Source organism: Rhinolophus hipposideros (assembly GCF_964194185.1).
Source record: "Rhinolophus hipposideros genome assembly, chromosome: 22".
Taxonomy (NCBI): Eukaryota; Metazoa; Chordata; class Mammalia; order Chiroptera; family Rhinolophidae; genus Rhinolophus; species Rhinolophus hipposideros.
Window position 1 is genome coordinate 23,109,179 of NC_138068.1, and position 18,626 is coordinate 23,127,804.

Here is an 18,626-nt window from a genome sequence, read left to right on the forward strand (position 1 = left end):
GCCACTACTTCAGATGAGGTGGTTTTATCAGTCAGGATAGGCTAGAGAAGCAGAGGTAGAAGGGCAGAAAAACTGCAGCTTCTCTCTTTCTCCTGCCAACCTCCTGTCTTGCCTTTTCCCCTTGGCAGAGCTCAGCTGGAGGCCAGTTGACCAGGATGGCTGGGAAATGCAGCCTCCAGGTGTCTGCTCTGCAGAGCAGGGAACAAGCAAGGAATGGACTGGAAGGCAAAAAGGCCCAGAGCTACCTCATGATCCTTGGGAGGCCCACAGCTTTTTTGGTCCACTTCCTGCCTATAAACTGTTGGGGACCCTAGGATCTTTTTTTTTTTTTTTTTAACATTTTGATACTTAAAAAAAATTGTGGTAAATACACATAACATAAAATATACAATCTTGACCATTTTTAGGTGTACAGCTCAATAGCATTGAGTATTCTTATTGTTGTATAACCACCACCACCATCCATCTCCAGAACTCTTTTCATCTTGCAAAACTGAGACTCTGTACCCATTGAATAATAACGCCTCATTCCCCACTCTCCCTAGCCCCTGGCAAACACCATTCTACTTTCTGTTTCTATGATTTTGACTACTCTAGGTACCTCATATAAGTGCAATTTACATTTGTTGTTTTGTCTTATTTCACTTAACATAATGTCTTCAAGTTTCATTCATGTTACAGCATATCTCAGAATTTCCTTCCTTTTTAAGGCTAAGTAATATTCCATTGTATGTCCGTACCACATTTTGCTAATCCATTCATCCATTGATGATACTTGGGCTGCTTCCACATTAACTATTGTGAATAATGCTGCAATAAACATAGTGTACAAATACCTCTTCAAGATACCCTGCTTTCAGTTCTTTTAAGTATATACCCAGAAATGGAATTGCTGGATCATATGGTAATTCTATTTTTAATTTTTCAAGGAATTGCCAGCAGCTGCACCATTTTATTTTCTTACCAACATTGCACAAGGGTTCCAATTTCTCCACATCCTCACCAATACTTGTTATTCTCTGGTTTTGCTTTTTTTTTAAATAATAGCTATGATAATGGATGTAGGTACTTAGGATCATTTCAAAATTCAAACAATCAGGGCTTTTTACCAGACTTGTGATTTCTTTGGCAGAACAGTTTTCTTAAAAACTTAGGCTTCTTATCCATTTGACTCCAGCCAGTTTCATGTACTGAAACCACACTCACAATATGTTTCAACACATAGTGCTTAGGTTTGCTTTATTTCTTTGCTTTCCTACCCCCAAAGAGCTCTCTGAATTTAAAGGCAGCTATCAGGAATAATAAGGGGTAAAGCCACACTCCTAATATGATCTTAGCCCTGAATCATTTTATCCAAGAGTATTTTTCATCCAATACTCTCTTACCTCAATAGACTTTTGCCTGAGATACTTTAATCAAAAGAGAAGTTTTTTAAATGGGTGTGAAGGCCATACCCTTAACTTAATCTTTGCCCTGGAACATTTTAATGAATTAATAGATTTTACTGTGTTCAGCACATTTAAAAAGCTCATTTCTTTCTATTTGGTGTCTAGAGGCATTGGACTTTCCCACTTCTGCAAGGACCTAAATTTCTGAATTCTATTTCCTTTTATTTCTGTTTGCAAACCAGCCAGTTCTTTTCTGAGTCCATCTCTCTTGAATATTTGGACAAATGCCGCCAAAGATGTCCTTATAGTCTCCTTCTCAAGTTACTACAATGAAACTTTTACCAAATGTTTTCCTTTTGTATAACAAGGACTGTCAACTTTCCTGCCTGCTGTCCCAACCACTAAGGTACTGCCACATATTTTGGTTTTGATTACATAGATAACCTAAAAAACCTACTACTGGTACCAATTTCCTTATCAGTAAAGGTAGGCTAGATTGTGACACAGTAACAGAATAACTCTGAAATATCAGCAAATTGACAGGTTTATTTCTTACTGAAACATATTCTGATATTGTGACTGTCCAGAGCAGCTGTCTAGCTGTCCTCCCCTCAGCAACTCAGCAATCCAGTCTACTTCCGTCTTCTGACACTATCATGTGAACAGGTCGTCTCCACAATTGGCATGGCAGGAGAAAAGATAACTGTAGGGTCATGTACCAGCTCCTAAATGCTCTGGCAGTTCTAAAACATGGCCCCCAAATTATTTGACATTTCTCCTACTGAAAGTTGGGGATTAGGTCTCTTCCTCTTGAATCTGACCTCTGTGACCAACAGAATAGAGTAGAAGTGACACTGTACCAGTTTCTAGACTCTGGCCTTGAGAAACTTGCAGCTCTCACCTCCGCTTTCCTGGGGTACTTATTCTTCAAATCCAGCCAGCCACTAGGCTGTGAGGAAGCTTGAGAAACTATGGAGTGCCACGTGAAGAAGTGAGGCCCCTGGCCCTCGGCCCCAGCTGAGCTTCCACCTAACAGCCATTACCAACTTGCCAGTCATATGAGCAAGACATCTTGGAGACCACCTTTCCAATCTACAGTCAACTCACCCGAGCTGATGATAAGTGGGGCAGACTTGAGCCAGTCCAAATTGCAGATTTGTGAGCAAAATAATGATTGTTGGTGTTTTAAGTTACTACGTTTTGGGTTGGTTTGTTATGCAGCAATTGCAACCAGAACAGACACTTTGGCCCAGAAGTGACGTGCATCATTCTACTCATAGCTCATTGGTCAGAACTGTATTAAAATTACGCTGATGGTAACCACTTTGAACACCTCTTGTAATTGCAGAAGTCAAATGTGACTTGTGTTCATCTTTTGTTATCAGTGTATATTATTACAATACAATTTTAATAGTTTTTTCCTTTCTTAAAATGTGTATACTTTTTTTGTCTCTCTCTCTCTCTCTCTCTCTCTCTGTGTATACGCACACACACATATGTATATACACACATGAATATGTATGTATGCATACATATGGAGTCATACAATACTCGGCCTTTTGTGTCTCCTTCACCACACTTTTTAAGCCTCCTGTTGAACCAAAGTCTTCCTCTTTCTTTATAGATAATGTCTGTTGTTTTTCTTAAGAGCATTCGATTAATCAGGTGTTTGTCACTGTTTCCTACTCTCCTCACCTATAAATTAACGTAACATTAATAGTAGTAACAGCAATACTTTATTGAGTTCTGACTCCATTCCATGTGCTTTGGTCTTATATGCACATCTCATTTCACTCTTATAATCCCTCTGACAGACAACTACTAATATCTCTATTTTACAGGTAGGGAAACTGAGGCTCAGAACACTTAAATCATGTAATCAATGAGTGGCAGAACAAAGATTCAAACCTGGGTCTGTTTGACTCCAGAGTTCACCTCACAACCACCACACTTTATCTCTTCTTAGTGGCCACCCTCCCCTCCCACTCCAGGATGGGACTTTGTTATGCAGCAGAGGACACTGGTTTCTTTTGTGCTGGCTCAAGGCCAGCCCACCCTCTCATCCATTTGACCTCATCCCTTCCCATCGCCTCCAGAACCTTATCCATCCCCTTTCCAATATCATCAGAGCTGAAGCTGATTCCAGCGCCAGTGGGCTGGAATCAGCTAGTTGCTTCTTCACTTGATTATCTGATGACTGAACTGGAATGACTCAAAGGCCAAGTGGGCTCTCCATGATATTGGTTTCCTCACAGCATGGCAGCCTCAAGGGAGACAGACTTCTTGCGTGGCACCTCAGATGTCCAAGCACTAGAGCTCCCAGGGAAGTGCATGTCCTTTTAAATCCTAGCCTTGGAAGTCAGGGCATCACCACCATTCTCTGTTGGTTGGAGCAGTGATCTGCCAAGAAACACAGAGAATGTACAGAGAGCCCACCTGATTTGTAGCATTTGTAGCCATGTTTAAAACTGCCACAGGTTGTCTCCAATCTTTTGTTATCCTGGTAGTAGTTCGTTTTAGCTCCTAACATCTCTTGACCCCCTCCATTTCTTGGTCAGCCCACTAGGCAAGACATTGTCATCTCTGATCTGCAGCCTCCTCACTGGCCTCTCTGCTGCCACTCTGGAGTTTTCTATCTGTTCTCCTGAGTGATCAGCAGCCAGAGGGATCTTTTCAGAGTGCAAATCAGATCACATCCCTCCCCTCTTTACAACCCTTCCATGGCTCCCCGCTTCTCTTGGGTTGAAGTCCAAACTCCTTACTTTGGCTTCTGAGGCCCTGAATGGGCTCACATATGCTTTCCTCTCCAGCTGATCTCCTGTCACCACTAGAGGCCTATAGTTTTGAGCTCCAGGAATTCCTCCCATTCCCCCACTCCCATCGCTCTCTCTCTCATACACACACAGTTAAATGAGTAAGTAGTAAATATAAAGCACTTAGACAAGCCTTTCCACATAATGAGCACCATATATTTGCTATTATTATTAGTCTGTGTTCAGGAAACATTTATTGAGCTGCCTACTCAATGTCAAGCTCTACGTGAGGCTCAGGGACACAATAGTGAATGAAAAAGATGTGGCCCCATCTCACATAATTTATTCATCCCTGTGTCCCAGACCCTAGCACAAGGAGAGACAGAATGAATGCATGTTTGTGCAGTGGTGCCTGATGAAGCTCAGAGAGGTGTGAAAACTTTCTCAAGACCACACAGCAACTGGGGGACAAAACCAAGGCTGTGAGCACATGACAAGGAAAGAAACAGATGCAGCTGCCTGGCAAGGCTGGCTTTCCAGGTAGATGGGTCACAGGCACACACTGCCCAAGGCAGAAGTAGTGGTAGGTAGGGAGAGAGAACAAGATAGACTGTCTCATTGGCTTCTTCCAAGGGAAGAGGAAGCTTCTCTCTCAACACCTCCTGCCCAACCCCAACTCCCTTTTCTAGATAGGGGAGGTGGGGGGCAGATCCTTAGCAAGGGAGTAAGAGCTCAAAGAGGAAAAGAGAATGGAGAGAGGATGGGGGACTCAGTGAGAAGGTGAAGTCTTCCGGTGAGAGATAAGGGGCCATGATATAATAAGGAAGGGACTTCCTGCTAGGAACCCACTGAGAGAAAGGCCAGGCTCAACGACGGGTGGGGGCTCAGAGAAAAGGTGAGAGATGGGAGTCTGTGAAGAGCGTTGGGGCTTAGCGAAGAGATGAGCCTTTTTATACTGGGGTCGGGGCTACATGAGGGGAAGGCAAACCCTGGTCGAGGACTGAGAATACAGTGAGGAAATGAAGGCTTCAGCGAGGACAAGGGCTTCAATAAGAGAGGTGGGACACTGAGGGGGCTATGGGAGGACCCGGATGAGGAGTTTGAGGGACTGCGGGAGGGGGTGGGGTCCAGGGAGGGGGTGGGGTCTCCGCGAGGGGCCTGCAGTCTCAGAAACAGAAAGGAACTCTGGAAGGGAACAGGGGCTCCCGATCTTGCAGGGGTCCGCAATCCGCAGAGCCAGCCCTTGGGGCGGGGGGCCCCCCTCCCACCCGGTATCACCCCCGCCCCCGACTGCGGCGCAGGCGCGACCCAACCTGCTTTTGCTCTGCTCGCTCTCCAGCTCCTGCTCCGGCTCGGCAGAGACAGCAGGCAGAGAGGTGAGCTCAACCCTGCTCCTCAGGCGGCCCGACACCCATCCCGTCCTTTCCGGGGTTCCGGAGATCCCCCACCCTGCCTGCATCCCCAGTCCCAGCCGTGTCCCGCCCCAGGCGAGACGGCGGTGCCCACGCCTTGGTGTGCCTCGGGTTTGGGGAGTTGGGGTCCCAGGGAAGTAGCAAGAGGCAGAGATCGCACCAGCCCCATCGCCCCAAGACCACTCAGGGGTGATAGGCTGGGCGGAATCTTCAAAGGACAAGACTCCCACCCACCCCTACTAAAACCCCATTCCTCCCCCTCTGCCTCAGTTTCCCTCTAGGGGAAAGGATGTAGTTAATGGCTACGAGGGAACTGGTGGTCGGGGGCGGGGGAATTGGCCTGATTTTCCTGTCCTCGCCCTCCAGGAGGGCGCCCCTTCTCCCGGCCTGGGCAGCGCGGGACACTGGAGTGGGCGGGTCTGGGGGTCTAGGAAGGAGAACTGAGTGAGGCTGCTCAAAGGCGAGAGATGCCTTTCATCTTCAGGCCCTCGCGCCTGTCACCGTGCCCGCGCGCCTCCTCCGCCGCAGTCTTCCCGCTAGGACCCTGGAGCCCCCTCCTCTTCCCGCTCGCTTCCTACCGAGCTCCTCCCCCCTCCCGCCTAGGGACAACTCCCCAGAGGTTCCTATGGCAACCTTCATCCCGGGTACGCGCTCCAGCTCCTTAGCATCACCTCCTCCCTCCTCCAGACAGCCAGACCTTCAGACCGCCTCCCTGCAACACTAGAATGGGAGGGGGAGGGGCCGGGCCGAAGGGGAGGCAGCGTCAAGGTCACCTTCCTTCACCAGGGCCGGCAGGATTGAGCGATTATGTATGTATGGGGGAGGACGACAGTGAGTTGCAGGGGAGGAGCTAACTCAGGCCAACCAACCCTGAGCCCCCTCCCCTAGGGTCTTTAATGAATGGTCGCTGCACTAACTCAGACAGCCCCACCGGCCCCACCCATTCTCCCACCCGGGCTCGCGAGCTCCTCAGCCTGGGGCGGTTCCTGTACTGGCAGCTTCTCCTCAGAGCCCCGCCCTGCCTTCCCTCTCCAGACTTCTTGCCCCCAGCTTTCCGCCTTCGCTTTTGATCTCTGCCTTTTCTCATTCTCTATCAATTTTTTTTTCTTTTTTTCCCCCCTGAGTTGTGGGTGAGGGCTGTGGAGAGCTACGATTTATGGACAGGCTTTAACTACAGCCCTCCTGTGGCTTGTGTGGGTCCGTGGGGGTTCCAAGAATCACCCCCAACACCCTGTGGCTATCCGTGTGTGTGTGCGTGTGTCTATGGGTGTGTGTCTGTGCTGTGTGTATATCTGTGTGTTTATGTGTGTTTGTGTGTGTTTCTCTGTGCTGTGCATATCTATCTGCGTGTGTCTCTGTGTAACATATGTGTATCTGTCCGTATGACTGGTGTTTGTGTGTCTGTGTTGTGTGTTTCACAGGTGTATGTGTGTATGTGCGTCTGTCTATCTGTGCCTTCTGGTTGGGGTATGTGTGTGTGTGCTGGTGGGTTTCTCTCCACAGGGAGTTGAGGGCTATGTCTGATTGGAAATGAGAGGGGGCTGGAAGTTTGTCTTCCCCTTCAGTGTCAGCGCATTGCTTTATTTTGTTTGCAGCTGCTCAGAGGGGTTGAGGGTCATCATGGGGTTAAGGAGGGCAGACACCAGTCCTTCCCCAGCACTGCTCCCATCCCCTGATTCTAGTCCTACTTGTGTGTGGATACACACGTACCTTCCATTCGCAAGGCCTCAGTGCCTCCATTTGTGAAGAGAGGGCTTCTTAGACAGGTTTTTCTAGAAACCTAACCGCCTTTGAGCCTAAGAGTCCCTAATCCCGAGGGCCCCTGACTTTCACCTCCTGTGGAGTCAGGATTCCTTGGTACTTGGAAGTTGTTGCCTCCTGAGGAGCAGCCCTAGGGAGGGATATTTTAGGGTCTTGCAGTTTGGGGAGCTCTGCCTGATTGGACGAATGTCAGCCAGGACAGTTACCCGCAAGAATACCCTGAAAGGGGGGAGATTTTTGAAAGAAGATGGGGATGAGGACCTCTCACTCCAGACATGGGGCTCGAAAAATTCAGGATAAAAATAATAATGAAAAAGTTACAGTAATAATAATCACAACAGCTACCATTTCTTGGCACCAGACACCATAATTGTACAAAGCAGTTATAACCCTTAACCTTGTGTTACAGGTGATGAAACTGAGGCTTAGAAAGGCGAGAGCACTTGTCTAAGTCACACAGCCAGGAAGTGGTGGCTCTGGGATTCCAGTCCAGACAGTGAGGCTCACAGTCCCTGACACCAGGTGGCCTCCCGAGTAAACACACACATTTATTGACACCTACAATTGCCAGGTACTGGGCTAAGCACTTCAGTGCGTTGACATTCGCAATGTACTAAAGAAAGCCAGGTGGGGTTCCAGAAGGCTAAACTGTGCGGAGTGTGAGGTACCGTGTTTCCCTGGAAATAAGACCGGGTTTTATGTTAATTTTTGCTCCAAAAGATGCATTAGGGCTTATGTTCAGGGTTGTCCTCCTGAAAAATCATGCTAGGGCTTATTTTCTGCTTAGGTCTTATTTTCGGGGAAACATGGTATCTTAAATCAGAGGAGAAATGTATGGGGCACAAAGATTCAGGGGCCTGGGAGGGTCACCATGGACAGCTCCCACTGACCCCTCCCTCTGTCCACTGCACCTTGCCTACCCAACAGGGATCCACGATGCCGAGCTGTGACCGTTCCTGTGGCTGTAGCCGTGGCCCCAATGTGGAAGATGGCAAGTGGTATGGGGTCCGCTCCTATTTGCACCTCTTCTATGAGGACTGTGCAAGTACCACCCTTGGTGATGACCCTGAGGGGCCCCCGGTTCTGTGCCCCCGCCGGCCCTGGCCCTCACTGTGCTGGAAGGTAAGGCCAGAGGAGGAGCAACTCGGGTGATTTCCTGTGGCTTCAGGGAGAAGATGGATGAGCGGATAGAAAGAAAAGGGAAGATGTCGCAGTTAGGAGTCTTGCACAATCAAGCAACAGAAAACCCAACTCAGATGAGCTCCAACCATAAAGGGAAAATATTGCTCATGTTATAGAAGAGACCAGAGGTTGTGTGCCTTCAGGCAAAGTTCAGTCTAGCACTTCAAACCATCACACTAAGGACTCAAGATTTCTCTTGGTCTTCAGGCTTCCCATGGTACCCAACCCTTCCAGCTTCTGTGAGCTTCAGGCTTTCCCCACATGTTCCCCAAATGGCTGTTACTATGCTGACCCTCAGTCTTCCACTCCACACCACCCAAGGGAAATCAGAATTTCCTCTAGCATTTCATTCAGAAAAGAAACAATGCTTTTTCTTTCTAGAAGTCCTAGAAAAGATTGCATTGGCTCTGATTGGGTCACTTGCCCAGCCCTGAACTAATTATTGTGGCCAAAAGGATGGTATATGCTGACCGGCAGGAAGCGGGGTTCATCCCATTTTAATCTTATTGTGCGTCACAATGATATGTTGGGGTACTATTGCCAGGGCAGTGGAAGACGTGAGACAAACAGGTGATGTTCCTACCAGGGGGAATGGTCAGTTAGGGCACATTGCGTGGGTAAAGGTATGGAGGTGGCCGTGAGCCGAGTCCCTACAATGGGCATAGCTCTGATGAACACTGTAGGAAGACTGAGGCAGAGAGTGCCTCCCCTCTGCTTTCAAAGGGCTTGACTCTGGTGGGAAGGATTGGTGTCAATCTGCAAAATTAACGTACAACATCAGGCCAGCTATGTAGAGGTTGCTGGGAAACGAAATGTACTCTGTGCCTAGGGTGACTTCCAGGAAAAAGTCAGTATGTATTTAAACTTTTAAGCATCTTCCTAATGCCAGGCAGAGTGCCAGGCTCTTGGGACACAGAATTGTATTGAAGAACACATGGTCCCTGTCCTTGAGGAGCTTCTAGCTGTGGTTTATTTAGTCATTCTGCAAATATTCACCCAGCTACTACTCTGTACCAGCACCATGCTAGTCGTGGAAGACACCTAGTCAGCCAAAACAGACAGTCTCTGCTCTCATGGCTCTCTCGGCTCTCCGTCTGGTGGTGTAGGCAGACATCACTTACATAGTAACCAAAGTACATGTCCCAGTGTGCACCAACATGAGTGCACAGAAGAATGAACGGGCACAGCATTTGTGTGAGTGTAGAGCAGGGGATTTGACCACGTTCAGGGACATCCTGGAAAGCTTCCCTGAGGAGGTGAGGTCTGAGATGAGATCTGAGGGACATATAGGAGTTAACCCAACAGAGAGATAAAGACAGAGGGTAGATGGCACAGGGGGATGAGATGGGACCATATAATGATGAAGGGGCGACTCAAAGTTGGCAGGAGAAACCCACTGCTAGGTGGGAGCTGGGAGGGAAATTAATCAAGAGGTCTCAAGATTCCAAACAGAACATGACAGTGTGTGCCCCTTGTCAGAGCCTAGCAGGTGTGTGCTATGGCTCACATCTCTTAAAGTTGGATGAAGAGGTTGCCTTTGAGTTCAGTTTGGATCCATGGTGACCCCTTGGCTTGGGGCCTCTGGGTGACCCTGACTGCCTTCCAATCTATCTGTCCCTTTCCAGATCAGCCTGTCCTTGGGGACCCTGCTTCTGCTGCTGGGTGTGGCAGCCCTGACCACTGGCTATGCGGTGCCCCCCAAGCTGGAGGGTATTGGAGAGGGCGAGTTCCTGGTTTTGGATCAGCGGGCAGCCGACTACAACCAGGCCCTAGGCACCTGCCGCCTGGCAGGCACAGCACTCTGTGTGGCAGCCGGGGTCTTGCTGGCCATCTGCCTGTTCTGGGCCATGACTGGCTGGCTGAGTCAGGACATCAAGGCAGAACCCTTGGACACTGAAGCTGATGGTCATGTGGAGGTCTTCGGGGATGAGTCAGAGCAGCAGCTGTCCCCCATCTTCCACGATGTCAGCGGCCAGTCTTGGTTCTCACCGCCTGCCAGCCCCTTTGGGCAATCTTCTGTGCAGACCATCCAGCCCAAGCGGGACTCTTGAGCTGTCTACATGACCAGAGGAGGCACCAGCCCTGGAGTCTGGAGGCTTCCTCCTCCCCACAACAGCCCACCCTCCCACTGTCTCCTTAACTTCGCCCTTTCAACAGGGACCCTTCTGTCTCAGCCCCCAGAAGGCTCAACTCTACTTCAGAAAGTCAGGCTCACATCTGTGTGCTCATTCTCAGGGGGTAGGGCCTCAACTCATCCAAGATGCCAACCTTCCTCAAGTCCACCCAACACTTCCCACCCACCCCTCCATCCCCAGACCCTCCAGGGACAGAAAGCATTTCCCTCAACCTGTCCCCACTCTTTCCAATGTGTGACCATGGCCAAGCCCCTTACCCTTTCAGATCACCAGTTTCTGCCTCTGTACTATAAGGGGTTTGGACCAGATTCTCGAGTTCCATGAGTTTTTTAAATTCTCCCTAGGATGTATTACACTCTATAGGCAAAGATGAGGGCAATGGGGTAGTGGGGTCATTCTCATCCACTGACCCCTCCCTCTCAGCTGTACCAGGATGCATCAGGATGGGTGAAAGATACTGGAATTTCTGTCCAGGATGGTATGAAAACATTTACCCTCTAGAGCAAGGGTGTCCAAACTTTTTTCAATGGTTTTCACCAAGGGCCATATGCGGTAAAATACACAAACAGCCGGGCCACTCACTCGAGGTGAAATACGTATTCCCTCACCTGGTTTATTTAAGTAAACTAAATATATTTTTGGAATTTGCTGTGGGCCAATTAACAATGGATCATGGGCCGCAGTTGGCCCGCCGGCCGCAATTTGGACACCCCTGCTCTAGAGTATGTTTTCTACATGCATTTCGGCATCAGAGCTGCTCTGTCCACCCCATCCTGGGCTATTACTAGCCCCAGGGTACAGATGAGGTGGCTGAGGGAGGCTGGCAGTCTGCAGGAACTCTGACCCACACCCTCAGACTCCTGGGCCAGCTCTTGTTCAACAGCTGGAGCAGGGTCCCCACACCTTCCTGGCTTCCAGGGGACTTCCAGGGGTTGGGGACAGGCTGGGCCCAGAGAGCTTTGCTGGAGTCCTAATGGTTCCAGGTGGCTCAGAAAATACTTTGGACATGCATTTAAATAGTCTCTAAGAGCCGGAGGGCAGGAGAACTGGGATGTCTTTGTCCCTCCAAGTCCCCCACCTAGAAACCATTATCCACAGGTAACGCATCATCTCTGTTCTCTGCCAATAGGGGGAGTTCCAAGACAGCTGGAGAGAGACGCTTATGGCCCCGCCCCTACCCTCCCTACTCAATCTCACCGCCAGCCTTGAGGGGCCTCCTGGCGGGGAGTCCTTTGTCCTCCCCAGGTCCTACTGCCCTTGTGCCCCTGGGCACCTCCCCATCCTGCACCCCTTCCATCCCACCTTCCCTTTCAATAAACAGCTGGGATGGATACTGACTTTTCTTCTTTTCTTCCTGACCCCTGCGTATGAGTAGGGAGGAAAGAGACTGCTACTGGAATGAGTACCTATGGTGTGCTGGGAACTTGAATCCATAATTTTTCATATGCTTCTCAAAAGAAAGGAGGTTATTATCTTCATTTTACCTAAGAGATAACTGATGGTCAGAGAACTGAAGCCACTTACCTAGGTTTCCTGGGGGGTGAATTAAAATGCTAGCCTGATGGGAAGGAAATTTCTCAGCCATCTTGACAATCTGCTGCCCTCATCCCTGAGAAGGAAGGGGCGGATGGTGGGGAGGGGTGGTGGGGGGTTTGGGGAGGGAACTGGAGCCAAAATTGGGATCTTTTCCAGGACAATAAGAACAGTTAATTCCTATTGGTACTTACCAGGGCCCAGGCCCTGTTCTCAGTGCTTTATAGACCCCATGTTCTGTCCACACCACAGAGAATGGCAGCTCCAGCCTCCGGCTGCTCTAGCCAAAAACCTTGGAGTTGTCCTTGACTCCTCTCTTTCCTCACAGCCTGAATCCATCAACAAGTCCTGTCAAAACCTTGGAAATACATCCTGTATCCAACCACTTCTTGCCAACCTCACAGCTAGCTACCCGGCCTGGCCCACTGTCACATCTCATCTGGGTAATTGCACCAGCTTCTCCCTGGTCTCCCTGCTTTCTGCTTTTCTACCCCCACCCCCACCCCCAAGTCTGATCTTTACAGGGCAGATAGATCCTGTTATAACATGTTAGCTCGTGTCCCTCTTCTGCTCGGAACCCCTCCCATGGCGGCCACCTCACTCAGAGTAAAAGCCCAAATCCTCCCAACTTCTAGCCTCCAGAACTGTGAGAGAAGGAATTGTTGTCGGAAGCCATGTGTTGATGGGGCTTTGTACAGCAGCCTTAGGAAACAGGCTGTAAATTGGTGGCACCCACAAGAGAGGCAATGTGGCAATATAAAAATGGAAAACACACATGCCCTTTGATCCCTCCCTCAGTGCGGGTATATCTGTAGGTTCAATTCTGCATGTTGGAACACAGCAGCATTGTTTGTGACAGAAAACATTTGGGAATCTAAATGTTCTCTGATAGGGGGCTAGTTAATAAATCATGCATGGTACAGTTACACACTGGACTACTATGTAAACGAATGAGAAAGCTCTTTATGTACTGATTTAGACAGATCTCCAAGTTACATTGTGAGGTGAAAAAGTGCAAGGTGCAGAACACTATGAATACTTTGAAACCATTTGTATGAAAAGAAGATTTCTGCACCTTGCTTATATGTGCGTAAAATCTCTATTGCTTTTCGTTGCTTTGGGGAAGAGACTGGGGACAGGGTGGCTGGGGACAGGGGTGGGAAGGAGACTTGTACCAAATGTTCTTTCATCCATTTTGAATTTCAAACGGTGTGACTGTATTATATTTGAAAATAGAATTAATTTTACATTTAAAAAATAATACAATTGCTAGAATACGTTTAATAAATGGGGGAGAAGGGGCAGACCTTCCTTAAAGAGGAATTTCAATTAATACGTACAGAAGGATTGAGAGAAATAGAAAAATTGCCCTTAGCACACTACAGTAATAATTGCTGCAAGCAAAACACACCTGTGAACACTAAAATACTTGAGGAAACTTTCAGGTGAAAGAGGGTATTTGCATAATCTCAAACTATTTCCCCTTCAAATATTTATTAATTTTACTGGTGGCCTTAACATGTGTCCACAAATTCTTTGATGTTCCGCCCTCCAGGAAGTGAGGCTTAGTTCCTGTTTCCTTCAGGGTGAGCTAGACTTAGCAAATGGCTCCCAACAAATAGTGTGGAGAGGTCATGTGGAGGTTTTCACAGTGGAGAAATCTGTCAGGTGCTACCTTACCCCATGACCAGAGTCAGCGTCACCAGTAACAAGTCTGGTGGATGGTGTGGACCCCTGCAATGATATGATGAGAAGCACACTTCACCTGCATGCGGTCCCCCCAACATCAAATCCACAACTTCAGCCTAATCATGGGAAGACCCAAACTGAAAGACACGTTACAAAATATCTGACCACCACTCTTCAAAAGTGTCAAGGTCATGAAAGACAAGAAAAGGCCCAGAAACTGTCACTGATTAAAGGAGACTAAAGAGACAAAGCTGAAGGATATGTAGGAATTCTGTATTATCTTTGCAACTCTTCTATAAATCTAAATAATTAAAAAAAAACATTTTTCCTGGAGTAACAGTGTGGGGACAGAGTCCCAGAGAGCAGTTTCCAGGCTCTCGGCCTCACGTGGAAAGGTGCTGGCTCGGTTATTAGATGGCCATCAGCTGTAATCAGATGGCTATCCGCTGTGGCTGGGTGGCCAACAGCTGTTACCAGTGAGCCATTAGCCACTAATATAACTGCCTGTGGCTACGCTAGGGGGTTGGTTGGTTGGCAGAGAAGCGGGTGGCAGATTGCACATCGTGTGGCTCCGGCTTCCTGCGTCTCCAACCCAGCCGCCAGCAAGAACATAGTGGTGTGACTCCCCTATCCATGGCTCCGTGGGTGTTCCTTTTTGGCCTCACCATATCCTGCGTTCTTGTGTGGGGAACGGGAGCTGGGACCCTGCATGACAAACAGGAATCAGGTTTACTCTCCCATCTGAAAGAACCAAAGAATGGATCAGGAAATAATTGAATGAGAAGAGCCCTACAATTGCCCCAGCTGACTTCCCCCGAGTTTCCAGGCCATTGGAATAGACTTCAATACTCTTTCTCAAAAAAAGTAGACAGAAAATCAGTAAAGGTAGGGAAGAGTTGAACAACACTACCACACAACTTGACCTAATTGACATTTATAGGGTGCTCCACCCAACAACAGCAGAATGCACACCACCTTGGGCCTTGGTAGCTCCTGGAGACCCAAGGCACGCGTGGTGGCACTAAACAGACATAGACTATAGCTGCCTGAGGGCGCCCTCTAGTGGTCCTTCAAAGTTGTGGCAGCTCAGCAGTTTGACAGCTTTCCCCTACCTCGGAGGGAAGCTGTTTTTCCTCCCTCCAGCATTTCCTCTTCTCTCTGAGGTGGGGAGAACTGGGAGAGTGAGGGGGGCTGAGGAGGGGTGGGTTTTCACCTTCTGTGCACACCTTTTTATCCCAGAGCCTGAGCACCCACCGCACAATACCCAGAGGCTGTCCCTGCCTCCTGCTGAGTCTTGCATATTTTCCCTCAACCCTGCTGACCCAGGGGCCTAAGTTATTTCTCAAACCCAGCCTCAGAGGAGCGACTCTACCTCGCCCCCAACTGGACCAAAGAAAGGGTGATCTGGGGACACTGCCTGGCCTCTGGGGGTGCTGTGCCTGGGCAGGGAGCTGAGATGCCCCAGGATGAGATGGGGCACGTGGTAGTGGGAAGTGGAGAGAAAGCCAGCTGTGGGGAGTCCAAGAGACAGATGTTCTGTAACATTCATGCCCCAAGATCTTTGTTCTAAATCTTACGTAGAGAGCAGGCTGAGAATGAGGCAGTCTGTCAGTGTGTGAACCTGGGCAATTTCTTAACCTCTCTGAGTCTCAGTTTCTTTGTCTCTAAAATAGGACCAGAAGGATACCAATCTCTTGGGATTGTTTGAAGATCTAAGGAGCTTTAACACAGTACCTGGCACATAGAAGTGCCCAATAAATGCCAGCTATTGTTATGAAGGAGGAGAAAGCAGAATTAGCAGGCAATGTGCAGGTTATAATTAAGAATGACTCAGACATGATCCTGCCCTCGAGGGACTCACAGTCTAGTGGATGGGACAGTTTTGTAGACAGACAATGGCGATATAATAGAGTGAGTGCTGTAATAGAGTGAGTGCTCGTCATATCACAGAAGACAGACGCAGGTAGATTCAGAGAGTGACACGTGTAGCACTTGTCTGTGCCAGGCCCTGTACTCAGTGCTTTCCATAAATTAATCCTCATACCACCATAATGTGGTTACCATTATCTCCAATTTATAGAGAAGGAAATTGAGCACAGTGTTTAAGCATTCTGCACAAGATTGTACAGGTGAGATGTGAACCCAAACAGTCCAGGTCCAGAATGCCCTATACCTGTGGCATCCATAGTTGCAGAAGTAGCCCCAATCCCCACAGATTCTACCAACTAACCAAGCTGATCAAGAATGGGGTCGTATGAATAACCCCTCACCCAGGACCATGCAGACCCAGGCAAGCATATGCACGTCTACCCAGACAAACACCAATTCCTGCCCAAGACAAGTGTTCAGAAAATCCTCTGAAAGACAATCCTAAAAATGGTATGCATTATCAGAAAAATAATCAGCCCAAATGACGTCACAGACACATGCATCCACAGTAATTCATGGGCCCATACACAAGTCCTTGAATAAGCGTGTCACGTGTATGGGTGCACATCAATATACATTCATGTGTGCACCAACAGGCATGTAAATTATTATGATCATGGATGTCCATAGACATTCTGACTCAGTGTGTATTTGTACTTACTCTGATCTTGATTTTTTAGAAGCTACGTCTCTTGAGCATCTACTAGGTATAAGTAAGTAAAGACAGACTAACAGAAGTGAAGTGGCTTGCCCAAGGTCATACAGCTTGTAAATAGCTGGCCTTCAAATGTTGGTCCTGTGATATTAGGAAGTCGAGCCTGTCTCCACTGCTGTGCAGTTGTGGTCATGAGCTATGCCACGGTTGGATTCCCACATTGACATTCCCTGTGACCTTGAACATATCACGTCCTGTTTCAGACCACATCCTCACATATCTGTTCACAGGTGTGCCCCACGGATGTGTGGTGATGAGATCAGTGACTGGCCCCACTCCAAGTCAGCCTGGGTTGGCACCACCAGGGGCTGTGAGCTTCCTGTCTCAGCCTCACTGAGCCCCAGAGCACATGACTCAAAGCCACGCCCGGGGCACCAGGCCATCAGGAGCCTGATGATGGAAGAACTCATAGGATTTCATAAGCATCTGGCCCAGGACATGTGGTCAGGGCAGGGAGAAGGAGGGAGGAAAACAGTATGTCCACTGGGGTGTGTACCTGGGAAGGGTCCGCGGACTGGGTTTGGCAGGGAAAGTGCTGCCAAGACTTGGCATCTAATGGGCACCCAGCAGGTGCATGCTTGTGAGGGGGATTTGGAGAGTGGGGAGGAGGAGAGGGAGGGAGTAGGATTGTCAGCAGCACCAGCCCATCCTGACCCTGGAGGCCCTGAGTGAGTAAGCAAATGAAGGAAAGGGTAATATATTAATGATGAAAAGAGGAAGGGTGTGAATTTATCTTCTCCACAGTTCTTAAGTGCCTGCTCTGAAATGGTGCACACACACACACGCACACACACACACACACGCAACCACGCGCGTGCGCGTGCTTGCCCAAACGGCCTGGTTGTCCTCATGAGCACAAGTACAGCCGCCTTCTTCCCTTTCCCAGGACTGCTCTATGGCAAAGCTGCTTCTTGCAATCACAGCACAAAGCCTCCTCAGCCCAGACCTGTACCAGCAAAGGTACAGACAGGTACAGAGGTTTTACTCTCATGGGTAAAAACCTCCCAGCAGAGAAAGCCCCGGTGCCCCTCTGCACAGACCTCTCCACCAGGATCCCCAGACTTATGAGGAACGCATGCAGCCCAAAGCTATTCCCTAGTGCCCAGGTGTGTGGGGGGTATCCAGGCACACACCTTGTATTCCAAGCACCAGAAGTGCCCCTGGGAAGTCCAGACAGACATGCAAATGACACTTTGGCCACTAAGCCCCCACGCTGGCGCAGGCACTGTGCTAAGTGCTTTGGAGCCACACTGACCAGCTGGGTGACCTTAGGCATGTCAGCCTCTCTGAGTCCCAGTTTCTAATCTAAAAATTGGGGCAATAATACTCACCTTAAGTCTTGTTGTGGGAATAACTCAATGCCTCATGATGTCACTATGTCATAATTATTTCCTCATGGTCCTTGTCTTCCCAGCTCGATCGTCTATTTCTCAAGAGAATCCACGGGGTCTCATAGCCCTGTTTCTCCCATGACACTTCATCACACAGGACTCAAATATTTGCTGTTAAGAATTGCCGAGTAAAGTTGTTCATTCCTTATAAACAATGATAGTCACTGGCCTTTATATAATAATAACAACCAGCAGTTGTGAGCTTTAGTACATGTCAGGCATTGTGCTGAGAACTTTCATTCATTCGTTCAACAATTAATCGAACGCCTAATAGGTACTGGGCTCCGTGCTAGACCTAGGGATACAGCAACGTAAGAACCCTCAGGGATCTTACTTTCTAGGTTGGGCAGGAAGGACAGACAATAAGCAATCTAGTCCATAAACGAGATCGTTTCTAACCTTGACAAGTGCTGTGAATAAAATAAGAGAGTTATGGATTAGAGACAGACTGCAGGGATGGGGGTGGGGGAATGACTCTTCAGGAAGGGCCTTCAGAGGAGGTGCCATTTGACCTGAGACCTGGAAGAGGAGAAGGAGTTTGGAAAGATGTGAGAAAAGTTCCAGGCAGATGGAACAGAAAGGGCCACGGCTTGTTCAACGACTACAGAAACGGGAGTGTGGCCGGAATGGAGGGAGCAAGGTGGGAGTGGAAGGAGAGGACTCAGCTCCTTGATGATCGTTCCAACTTTATAGACAAGAGACCTGACGCTCACAGAAGGTGGCTGACTGGCCCAAGGT

General features: G+C 48.7%; 1 protein-coding gene across 5 annotated transcripts; it reads left to right on the forward strand.

The window, feature by feature from the left end:
- The first annotated feature begins 5,120 nt into the window (after positions 1 to 5,120).
- On the forward strand, positions 5,121 to 12,235 carry NRSN2 (neurensin 2). Of its 5 annotated transcripts, none has more exons than XM_081034058.1 (4): positions 5,121 to 5,199; positions 5,481 to 5,517; positions 8,242 to 8,436; positions 10,122 to 12,235. In XM_081034058.1, the coding sequence occupies exons 3-4, from the start codon at positions 8,251 to 8,253 to the stop codon at positions 10,545 to 10,547; spliced, it is 612 nt and encodes a 203-aa protein (XP_080890184.1). In that variant the 5' UTR covers positions 5,121 to 5,199; positions 5,481 to 5,517; positions 8,242 to 8,250; the 3' UTR covers positions 10,548 to 12,235. The 5 variants fall into 5 exon arrangements, with proteins under 5 accessions (XP_080890184.1, XP_080890183.1, XP_080890185.1 ...); XM_081034059.1 differs by lacking the exon at positions 5,121 to 5,199 and adding an exon at positions 7,724 to 7,885 and having other exon boundaries at positions 5,493 to 5,517; XM_081034060.1 differs by lacking the exons at positions 5,121 to 5,199; positions 5,481 to 5,517 and adding exons at positions 6,290 to 6,362; positions 7,724 to 7,885.
- The last annotated feature ends 6,391 nt before the right edge of the window (positions 12,236 to 18,626 follow it).

Coding starts and splice junctions, on each gene's coding strand:
- NRSN2 (XM_081034056.1), top strand. CDS start 6,279: ATGGGAGGGGGAGGGGCCGGGCCGAAGGGGAGGCAGCGTCAAGGTCAC. Junction 6,363..8,241: donor CGGCAGGATTGAGCGATTAT/GTATGTATGGGG, acceptor CCTACCCAACAG/GGATCCACGATGCCGAGCTG. Junction 8,437..10,121: donor GGCCCTCACTGTGCTGGAAG/GTAAGGCCAGAG, acceptor GTCCCTTTCCAG/ATCAGCCTGTCCTTGGGGAC.